This window comes from Anoplophora glabripennis, unplaced genomic scaffold, assembly GCF_000390285.2.
Source record: "Anoplophora glabripennis isolate ALB-LARVAE unplaced genomic scaffold, Agla_2.0 scaffold858, whole genome shotgun sequence".
In the NCBI taxonomy this organism is placed as follows: domain Eukaryota; kingdom Metazoa; phylum Arthropoda; class Insecta; order Coleoptera; family Cerambycidae; genus Anoplophora; species Anoplophora glabripennis.
In genome coordinates this window covers 79,611-90,855 of record NW_019417125.1, presented here as the reverse complement: position 1 = coordinate 90,855, position 11,245 = coordinate 79,611, and the positions used below count along the sequence as shown (strand labels likewise).

Below are 11,245 nucleotides of genomic sequence, written 5' to 3'. Positions count from 1 at the left end.
CCCTCCCCTCCCGCGCTAGCCTAAGGGCCACCTTAGCAAAGCGCATCCCAGGCTGCATAGCCGCACTACCCTACCCAACCATACCACACATAAACATGACACTACCCCCGGGGTTTACACAGACGAGCCGGCGAAGCAAGAAGAGCGCCAGAAGAAAGGGCCCTAGCCGGCGGGGCCCACCCAGGACAAAAGGAGGTCCCACAAAGCGCCTACACCGGCCGCATTTGCGGTCGGGGTAGACGACGGATGGGGCCCACCTACGAAGGCTGTCCAGGCCCCCTCGATCCCAAATCATTGAGGCCACTTTCTAGCCCTGGAATAATGGCGCGGTCAAATAGTGACTAGGTACGAAACTGAAAATAAATAAACAAAGATAGAAATATTAACTTAAGATCCAAACCAACGCACAAGTCCGGTTTGATGGTTTGGCAAACTCTGCCAAACAGGGTTAACTATATTTCTCGCCGAAACGTCAAACCGCAGCAAACTATAGTTAACCGGGTTAGCGGTTTTCTCGCCAAAAAACCCTTATTATATCATTTTAAATTTCTCGGGTTTCTATTTCATACTCTAACTAAAATACATCAGCACCGCCTTTACGTGACCCAAGAAATGGCTCAATTTTTTTGTTACGGACTCTTCAGTCTTCACTCCTTTTATAAACTCCATGGTAGTGCCACTGCAGGTGTATTGTTTTATTTTATAGGTTATGTTATATTACTGTTGAGAGTTATGTTGTAATTATATTTTTTTAACATATGTTAGTCTGGATGTTAAAATATTTTGATTATTATCATAAATAGTAAATATGGATGAATTTGATTTGCCGGATGATTTAGAAGATGTCGAGGTAATTTACTCGGACGGTGAAGATGATGGTGAGGAAAATATTGGGGATATGTTAGATGTGGTTAATCTTAATGAAACTGATGAAGAAATAGAAACTGAAATTATAGATTTAGCCCTTTTAACATTTAACAAACACAATAAATCAATTTTTTCCTCTGATTTAAATGAAACTTCAGAGTTAGCAGTTACGGGAGGTGAAGATGACATTGCATATTTATGGAATACAAATAATGGAGAGGTTTTGTTGGAGTGCACAGGACATAAGGATTCTGTAACCGAAGTAGGCTTTAATCGCAGTAGCCAGTATATAGCTACAGCTGATATGAGTGGTATGGTGCAGGTTTGGAATGTGAATGAAAAGAAACTAGTTTGGTGCTATGAAGGAGATGATATGGAATGGTTATTGTGGCATCCTATAGCTAATGTGCTTTTCTGTGGTTGTCATTCTGGTGATATATATATTTGGCAGATCCCTCAAGGTAATTGCAAGGTATTGCCCTCGCCCAATAATTCTTCATCTACTTGTGGAAAAGTGTTACCTAATGGCAAACAGGTTCTAGCAGGATATGAGGATGGAGTGTTAAGACTTTGGAATATTAAAGAAATCAATGTGGAATGGAGTAACTCCCAAAATTCGACAATAACTAATCTAGATATCAATACAGACGGATCATTAGCAATAGTAGCACCTAGTGCAATGGTAATAAAATTAACAGATGGCAAGCCTATAGCTAATTTACTTCCAAATGGAGAAAGTGAAATAGAATGTGGTTTATTTAATAGTGAACTTGGGATAGTGGCTACAGGTTCTTTGTCTGGCAAGCTATGTGTATGGGAGTTAGGAAGGCATGCTTTACGACATGAGGCCAGAATTGAATGTGCTGTAACTCTTTTAAAGTGGGGAAAAAATGGAAAAATATTTATTGGTGCAACAGATGGTGCAGTTTATGTATGTGATGTTAAAAGTGGTATGTTATTGGAGACACTGACGGGTCATCGAACTGATATTTTAAGCATATCTGTCTTCTCAGATGGTAATAAAATCTTAACGACATCAGATGATGGAAGCGCAAAGATATTTGCTATAAAGTCAAGTTAACTTTTAATCTTTTATAGATTTTTATAACTAAATTTTTGATAAATTTAACTTCAGATTTCATCTTTATGTAACCAGATAAAAATATTCCAAAAGCTTTTTTGATGTCTATGTATAGCCATGTCATGCTTCAAAATTAAATATGTGATGTTAAAAATACTTACGGTATTTTGTTAAATGTATTTATATATAAAACAACAATTGGTGCTAGATAAAGTTTTTTTTAATCAAAATACAGTGTTTGCCAGATGTATATTTAAATGTAAAACAACAGTCAGTGCTAAAAACTTTTTTTTTTAACAAAATACAGTTTTTGCCAGACTTGATATTTATAAACAATTTATAATGTTATCGAAGCAGTAGACCTCCTACAAAAGTATCTGTGCATTTCATTAGCAAGGTTGCCGTGTGTGTCTGAAATTTACTAGAAGTGTATACTTGCAGCATAGTCTTGGTCTCAACATCTGATTTTCCAACATTCTAGTAGAGAAAATATTTTTGTCAATTAGTATTTTCAGTGAAACTAAAACTACTGTTAAATTACATTTTAATCTGGATATGTTTCAAGTTCTTAAATTTTTATTAATCATTACTGAAACTTCTGTGACGATTATATATTTTTTAACTTCATTAGTAATAGTAAGTAATTTAGTTCTAAGTTTAGATGTACATCCATATTTTGACACCCAGCTAAAGGTTTATTATAATAAGTAATTGGAAAAACAAACTATACAAATTAAGAGGTTTTCTATTAATTAAAATAATACAATGTTTTAAAGTATAGAATCAACTTTTTAAAACAAGTAAGTGCCTTTTACACTTGTCGGAACTGTCCGGCAGTACCAACGCATTATTAAAGAATGAATATTTTTTTCTTCTTGAGTGCAAAAAATATTTGAATAAATTTATATCAACTACTGATTTAATAAATCGAATGAATCAGAAGAATTTGAATATCTAGTTTTTGGTGGTTGCCAAATAAATTAAACAAATGACTCATAAACAGAGAATTTCAGGTATCCTTTATACATATTTACACACATATTGTTTATATTTTTAAAATATTGGAAACAAAAGAAGATATTGAGATAATAAATTTATTTTGAAAATGTATTTAAGAAAAATCAGCAACTTTAAATAATTGTACACAAAGCTTTATAATAAAACTCTAAATCTAGACCTCCCCTCCCCTATTCATAATAAAGTTGATCATTTAATGATGTCTAGTCTTCCACCTGGTACTGGGCTTTCGGATAATCATTCGATTCTTAAAAGTATTCGAGAACAGAGTTCTCAATTCTTAAAAATACTCGATTCTGTCCATCACTAATATTTTTACATGTGTTTTAACAAGTAATACCATTAGTAGTGACTGCCGGCTGCTCGGTTTTTCCAAGAGTGAAAGAAGGCTTAATAAATCCATTTTAATAATATGGGAAATATTGCTGAAAGAGTGCGCCATAAACATATGCATTAGAGATCATCATCAGTTTTTTGGCAACTGAATCTATCCATTTACATATATGGCATACGCATATCTCCATATTATTAAAAATTGATCTATCCAATCTAACATCACCATATTGCTGAGAAAGGGCTTTAAAAGTAAAATATATGCAAGTTCATTTAAATAAATTGAAATTTACTGTTTCTACACTTTTTTACATTAATTCCTTTATATTAATGAGTCCAAGAGATAGTGTGATGGAAAAATTTTCATATAATTTTTTTTTTAACCAAAATCTGCCAAAATATCGTGGAAGTACCTAAGTAATTACTAAAATTTGTAAATTTCATTTGATCTTATTTTTTATTTATTATATTTTATATGTAACTATTTCTTAAATTTTAGCTTTCATAATTGTATATTGGCCTAGATGACTTTTGTATTATTTATATATTTTTTTGAGAAGTAGATCACTCATTTATCTATATGGTACAATCTAAAGAAAATTGCCCACTTTAAATAATTTGAAGGGGTTTAAAAATTTGATAAAAAATGAAGAAACATCAATTTTTATTTCAATAGTAAACAATGTTTGGCCCAATGTTTGTATGTAAGAATTGAGTCTTGCTCCAGTGCCAGTTAAACAATTTTAAATGGCGACAATGGTTGAGTAATACCTTACGTGTTTTTGTTCTCCTAGTTATCTAGTTTACTGTCAAATAATAGACTAAATATAGTTTCATTTTGACTTTTTCAGGCTTCTGGAGATACTTTAATGTTTGTAACATAGAGAGGTGTGTAAATTGACTATTAATTGCTATTTACAGTTTTACCCAGTAGATTCCAAAGTTTGCTCCAATACATGTGCCCTTCAAAAGAAAGGTGATTTGCTTGCATTTTGGTATTTATATTATCCCAAATTATTTGAGGTGTACAATTTTCATTGGAATGCATTATAAAATAAAACTAAGGAATGAATCTGCTGCTTAAGTAATACGTATATAATAATTATATTAAAATAATTTCTCCAAGTGACATTTACCTTCATATGAATGTGTAAAGTACAATTGAAATGGAGTTGCACAATAATCCTTTTCATAAATGTGAATATTTTTTAAAAAATTGGTAATTATATTAAAAAAAATGTCTAGCTCTGGTTTGCTGTTTATTGGCGGTGTATAAAAATTACAGATAAAAATAAAGTGGGAACATGTTTATATTGTTACTGTTTATCAATAAAAATCAAGCAAAAATGGATCTTTCATTTAATAAACTATGCAAAGTAAACTAAATATTATTTAAAAGTATATTTAGATATGGTACCCAAATGTTTTTAAATTGATGTGCAAATATTCTGACCTAGTATGTATATACAATTCATCTTATGGTAAGTATAATTGGTTGCATAAATATAATTGCTGGTTAATTTTTTAAAATATAATTTTAACTATAATGAATGTATTTCGCATTTATAATTAGATACTTTCAGTTTTAAGGTTAATATACAGGGTGTTTCTAAAATAGGGTTCCAAACTTCTGCTGCGTTTATAACTCATTAAAATAAGCCTAAAAGTTCCTATTAACATGTGCCCTAAAACGCACCCTTAGGAAATTATATGCCCTTAAAAGGGCTCAAACAAAACTGTTATTTTCTGTTATTGATAAAACGTCGCTAATAAATAGAAAAAAAATTATGGGTCTTACATAACTTTTTACGTTAAATAACATGGGCTACTCCGTTTTTCGACATGCAAATCATATGCGTCTCATATTTAGGTTGGTGAAGGGGGTTTTCGGCCCGTAATTTTTTATTTCAATTTTTTTACAATTTTCTCTACAGATTTATAAAATCTTAACAATTTTACGTAAAAAATATTATCTTTGTCCAAATCGATATTTCCAATGGTTTTCGAGTAAATTGAGTGAAAATTTTAATCCCATTGTCTGCAGTAGTAATTAGTTCCTTAATTAGTAAGTGTAACTCTAAATTTAAATAGTCTTAGTTTATGTCCTAAATTATTTATTAAATGATCGGATTCATAACTGCAATTTATTTGAAAAAAAAAAACAGTTTTGTTTTAGCCCTTTTAAGGGCATATAACTTCCTAAGGGTGCGTTTTAGGGCACATGTTAATAGGAACCTTTTGGCTTATTTTAATGAGTTATAAACGCAGCAGAAGTTTGGAACCCTATTTTAGAAACACCCTGTATATCCAAAAATATAACAGCAAATTTATTTTATGCAAATGTGTATAGTGTTAGACTAGCCAGATAACTTTAATAAGAATAATCTTTCAAAAGTCAAATAATTTTTTAATGAATTCCTTGTGCAATTTTAAATTAATACATAAATATATAATTATATTCTTATTCAACTAAGTGAAAAGAAAATTAACAATCATTTTCCTAATAACAGTAATAACATGAATTATTTATTCAGATACAGATACCTACCTATTACACTACAACTGCGGAATGTGAACTTGACGTGTTTCAAGTAAACTTCAGGGTAATTATATATGACAGATCTGGAATCAGTGCATTTTTTTGTTTTGTACACTTCCCATTTCTAATAATATGTATTTTAAATTTGATTTTTATTAAGAAAATATTTAAAGATAAGTAGGTACACCAATAAAGAATTTGTTATTTTTTGTTATTTACTGCATATTATTTTTCCAAATTTATTTAGGAAATCAATTAGCTGTGCAAACATTACAACTGATTTTTTTTTTAAATTTCTTATCATTTTTAAAATATATTATTTGTGATGCCTTGTTCATATCTATAAGGAGTGTTCAATTTAAAGGACGTTTAATTTCTGTCATAGACAGTACAATTTTGAAAATTCGTTCGTTTATTTGCAAAAATAAAAGTTTTTCTGTAATATTTTTAAAATGATTCTATACAAATTGAAAATGATTCTATTGTGTACCTAAATGTACCTAATTTAATGAATTAACAGAAAATTTGTATACCTACCTAAAAGATCTAAATAGATTACACATTACATACAAGGTGCCACTAAGATATTTTGATAAACTTTAATGCTTTCCTTTCGAAATTTGAAAAATAATATTTTGTTTTTGCTATAAAATATTAAAGTAATTTTATTGCTGAAAGTGCTACCTTATATTTAAGATAAATTTAAGTATAATATTGACTCAAATAGTAACGTTGTCTGTAAGTGAAATAAAATATTATTTAAATGGTTTCCCTCAATTGATTTTTGTTTATTTTGAAACTTGAAATGAACTACATTTTCAATAACATCCTATTCTGCGAAAAAGAAGTGTTTCCAACATATGTCTATTAAAACTTTTTTTTGTTAATTATTGTTAACGTAGAATTCGTCATAAGTTTGTCCAAAAATTTTTATTATACCCTGTACAAAATAAAATGAACAATTTCAAATTTAATGCATGATTATATGAATTTATAGTTCTTAAACATTTAGAAATAATTTTAGTTGTTTTGATAAATCGAATCTAAATTGTAGATTAAAATAATTCTCACCTTATAACCAGCAAACTAAAATATTTATCAGAAAATAACTTAATATTTTTTATTTATTATCTGACACATGTATAAATAAAAACAAACAAAATAGTTAAGTGGATAAATTATAAAGTCATTGTATAAAAACAAATTGGTCCAAGTTCCTCCACAATCCGAAGTAATTAATCACTTTATTCTGGGATAGTAATACAAAACCGATGATCCGGGAAGCTGCCAATTCGAGGCGTGCAATTCTATAAGTTGTAAAAGAGTACGTCTTACACTCGTTGAACCTGCACTGGCCAAGAAACCATCCCTAACACTTGCCAAAAGTTGCTCGAGTTGCTGGGGAAGTTCTGCCTCTAAATCCCTTCCGATCGACGTTAAAACGAAAAATAAACATTCCGTCTCCGAAAGACATTTGATGGGCAAGCTAACGCAGGCTTGACAGCACTTTGCTAGTATAGAGAGAAGCACTAGGTCAGGTTGCATGGATTCAAACTGGTCCTTAAGCTGATGTCTTTTAATTTGGCTGCATAATTCTGTTAGAAACCACATGAATGCGGTAAACCTGGTACCGTCCCCAGCCTTAATCCCTCTGAGAATTTTATCCCGCTCTTGGTACCATTGTTGGCACATGTTAAGTAATGATTCCAAGAACGTTTGGTTTTTCTCGTTTTCTATTATGGATATACATAATTTCGCTATTGGTTCACAAAATTTTATCCCTTCCACTACTTTTTCCATAATGATCTTTACTAGATCCATTAAACTTCTCGTGGCTAGTTGATTAGGGTCTTCTAAGGCAGCCTTCAAATTTGTTTGTTCTTCCGACGAAAACATGCTTAGGTCAATTTCCTCTTTGGCGATACTCTTGAGTTTTGCTGCTAAATTTTTGGAATCGGTAGCTCCTAAACTCTTTGATCTCTTCAAAGCGATGGGCGCATTGCTAATAGGTTTGGATTGGTTGTTGTTCCAGTTCGAGTGGTAAATCGGTTGATTGAGACCAGAGAAAACGGGATGTGCCATTATCTCTGCGGCGTATTGATAATTCGGTCTAGGTATATGGTTCAGTACGTGTGATGTGGAAGATGAGTGCAAAAGAGGCAGAGGTACACCAGGAAGTATGGGTACAAATCCGGGGTGGTTTATATGCCTCAGAATGTTTCCGCTCGATTTTGAGTGCTGCAAGGGTATAGGTTCGTAGCCCATGGCTAAATTTAAATTCCCGCTGGATTTAGATGAATGCAGTTCGTGATTCATTGTGAATTCCTTTGCGTGGACGTTCAATTTACCAGACACATTAGGCAAGTCGGTCCTTACATTCGGCGGTCGGTATATTTCCATTGTTGGTTTACCTTTTATAGTAGCCATTGTCTGACTTCTTCGTTTTTGCGGGTCTTTATTAGGACGAATAAAACTTCTCTCTCTTGTAACAAATGGCGCCGCTGCAGAAAAATCCGTCTTCTGACTGCGTTTTAACTGAGCGCCCTGCGACATGATGAGAGCACTGCTTTTTAGCACTTTGTTCACTGTTCGCAATTATTCAATATTTTAATAATGATTTGAGCAATGACGACCACGCACCACAAACCAATTTTGGTAAGGCAAGGCTAGAATTCACAGCGACACTTGTCCCGACGCATAACTGCGTATAATTGTCTATTTTTTTAGCTCGGTACTTAGTCTCATCATTTCTGTTTTAATTGAGTAATGAGGTAAGTTAGACACCAAGTTTAGTCTGTTTCTACAACAGAATGAATTCTGTGTTGTCACACTTCACGTAAAACAGCAGTGCGAGCTGACGTATATTTAGAATGTATATTTTTAACGATGTACGCTGACGATATAAATAGTTGTTATATGTTTTGTACGGTATACAATACTAAAATTATTATGTAAGAAAAGACGAACATTGTTTGACAATTGCATATTTATTTATTTATTAAGTTTAATTAGCAGATTTGGTGGGAGCGGCCTATAATAGGCGATGCATTCATTTTAATGGATGAGGTGACTTCATAAACGGTTTGATATATGTCTGGGTTTGCTGCATCTGGTGTTTAATAGCGCTTTTTTAATGAAAGCATCTGATAATTTTTTTAATATGATTTATTATTTTACAGAAAATTCGACCAAAAATCCTAACGTTGTTTTTAATAATTAGAACAGTAAATAACAGTGTAAATGCAATAAAATTTATGACATCATTATGTATTCACGTTGGCGTCTAGTACCCAGTGCTTCAACAACACGTCGCATCAACATTTATTTTATGAACAAAATTAAAAACTAATGTTATTATTACGACGAAATGAGTAACCAGAGGTTGTTAATATTGACATTGGATTTTACGTCAGTAATCGAAACTGTTAAATCATGGGTTAGGTACCTACCTACTATCACAGATTACCTACATAATCTGTGGTAGGTACCTACTAAGTATTACGAATTGCAGATATTTATATAATTGTAAAATATTATTTATATACAATATAGCTATTAAATAACTTCAAACATTTCTTGTTATAGGACTTATAGTTAGGTACATACCTACTTATTGTAGAACATTGCATTATCACGGTAATTCACACAAATTAATCACTGACTCTTGTAGTGCTGGAAATTTCTTCTTACTCCTATATACTTAGTATTTAATGAATTCGCCAGATGTTCTTTCAATGAAAATATTTAAAATTATTTGATTGTTTATATTATAAACAACTTGGGGAGGCTTAAAAGTGAATTCTTAATAGACTTATAGAAATTAATAACATAACATAAATAGAATCTTATTGCCAATTATAATTTTTATAATTTGCAATAAGATTCTATTTACGTCTATAAAGGGCGAAGTTAACTAATAGCCATTCACACTTAACTTTCAAAAGCCTTAATCTACAAAATATATGTATTTCTATACATAAAGTTATTGTTAACAAGTCATTGCAAGAATTAAATGTAGTGCTTTAGATACACTTACATGTTTTAATTTTAGGTGAATCACTCTGTATATATTTAGAGAGTAAATGTTTGCAAACAAGATAAATTTTATGTTTGAAGTATTAATACCTCCATTTTCACGTGCGTTTATAATAATAAACAAGGAGTATGTAGGTAGGCATCGTGTTATCTCTATCATTCGTATCCGTACAGCATTGCATTAAACTTTAGAAAATGACAATTTTTTGCACAAATCAAATTTTCAAGATTTTCAGATATTTTCTGTAATTATTTATTTATGATATCTTCAGTACTGTTTTAATTTAAGTAATTGGGTATTTCTGTCGTGTTGAAAATCTTTGCGGCAAAATAATCTCTAAGGGGTAGATTTCATGAATTTAGTTTTGCCGCTAGGAGTTATTTAATTATTTAAATTTCTTAGAAATGTTACAGTGCTTTGTAAAACAAATTATTATTATTTTAATATCTACCATATTTAATAAAAACCAAAAATGTAATGCCAAGTTTTTTCCGTCTCTCATAAAATTTATAACTTTTCCTTACTAACATGATATGTTGGAAATGCCACTAGATAATTACAACTTTAATTTAAAATATTTGTATTATATAAAAATATTCATATTGCCTATGGCTCGACTAACCTTAGCCAAAATAAAATTGTTCCATAATAATGATTGTGATTCAGCATGAAATTGCTAGATAAATTAAATATTATTGAAACAATCTATATTTAATTATGATTCAAGAAACTTTCCTGTTTAATTGTAAAGGAATTCGCAGAAATAAAATGTTAGAAAGTAACTGTTTCATTGATACGCAAAAAAATAAATAATATTTTTTTACACATCATTATTTTTATCTTTTTTTTTTCATGATCTGTTTCTTCAATATCGAAATTGTTAATTTCTTTTCTCCTAACGTTATGGATTATTTATAGAAATAAAACCGTATCTATCTGTCAGGGCTGGATTAAGGGAGGGCTTGCAGGCCCGGGCCTTACGGGACAGGGAGGCCTCGGCAAGATCTGGCAATTTTTTTTTAGAATCAAAGCAAAAAGTGTAGGTTTTGAAATTTTATATATCGACAAGTTGCTGATTGCATGACCTTTTTTTAGAATCAAAGAAAACTTATGTAGCTATGTTTGGAAATTTATTTATTTATTTATTTATTTATTTATTTATTTATTTATTTATTTATTTTAGAAAGAGGGCCTGCTGCGTCGAGCTTGTAGCCCCGGGCGTCACCATATGTTAATTCGGCCCTGGTATCTGTATATGACAGCGGTAAAATTATATAGGTTTAGGTACTACCTACCTACTGTTCAGTGAAGAAATTATATGACACTTCACAGTAATGAGAGTTTATTAATAATCAATAAATAATAATAATAA

The 11,245-nt window shown here is 31.0% G+C and overlaps 2 protein-coding genes across 2 annotated transcripts; one reads left to right on the top strand and one right to left on the bottom strand.

Annotated features, from left to right (window-relative positions):
- Positions 1-713: 713 nt before the first annotated feature.
- LOC108912776 (angio-associated migratory cell protein) lies at positions 714-2,187 on the top strand. Its single transcript, XM_018718155.2, has one exon. The coding sequence runs from the start codon at positions 809-811 to the stop codon at positions 1,946-1,948; it is 1,140 nt and encodes a 379-aa protein (XP_018573671.1). The 5' UTR covers positions 714-808; the 3' UTR covers positions 1,949-2,187.
- A 4,762-nt stretch (positions 2,188-6,949) lies between these two features.
- Positions 6,950-8,705, bottom strand: LOC108912775 (CBP80/20-dependent translation initiation factor). The gene has a single exon (XM_018718153.2). It carries the CDS (start codon positions 8,388-8,390, stop codon positions 7,077-7,079), a length of 1,314 nt encoding a protein of 437 aa, XP_018573669.1. The 5' UTR covers positions 8,391-8,705; the 3' UTR covers positions 6,950-7,076.
- Between the last annotated feature and the right edge of the window lie 2,540 nt (positions 8,706-11,245).

What these genes read in the sequence shown, in the direction of transcription:
- LOC108912776 (XM_018718155.2), top strand. Translation starts at nt 809, where the DNA reads ATGGATGAATTTGATTTGCCGGATGATTTAGAAGATGTCGAGGTAATT.
- LOC108912775 (XM_018718153.2), bottom strand. Translation starts at nt 8,390, where the DNA reads ATGTCGCAGGGCGCTCAGTTAAAACGCAGTCAGAAGACGGATTTTTCT.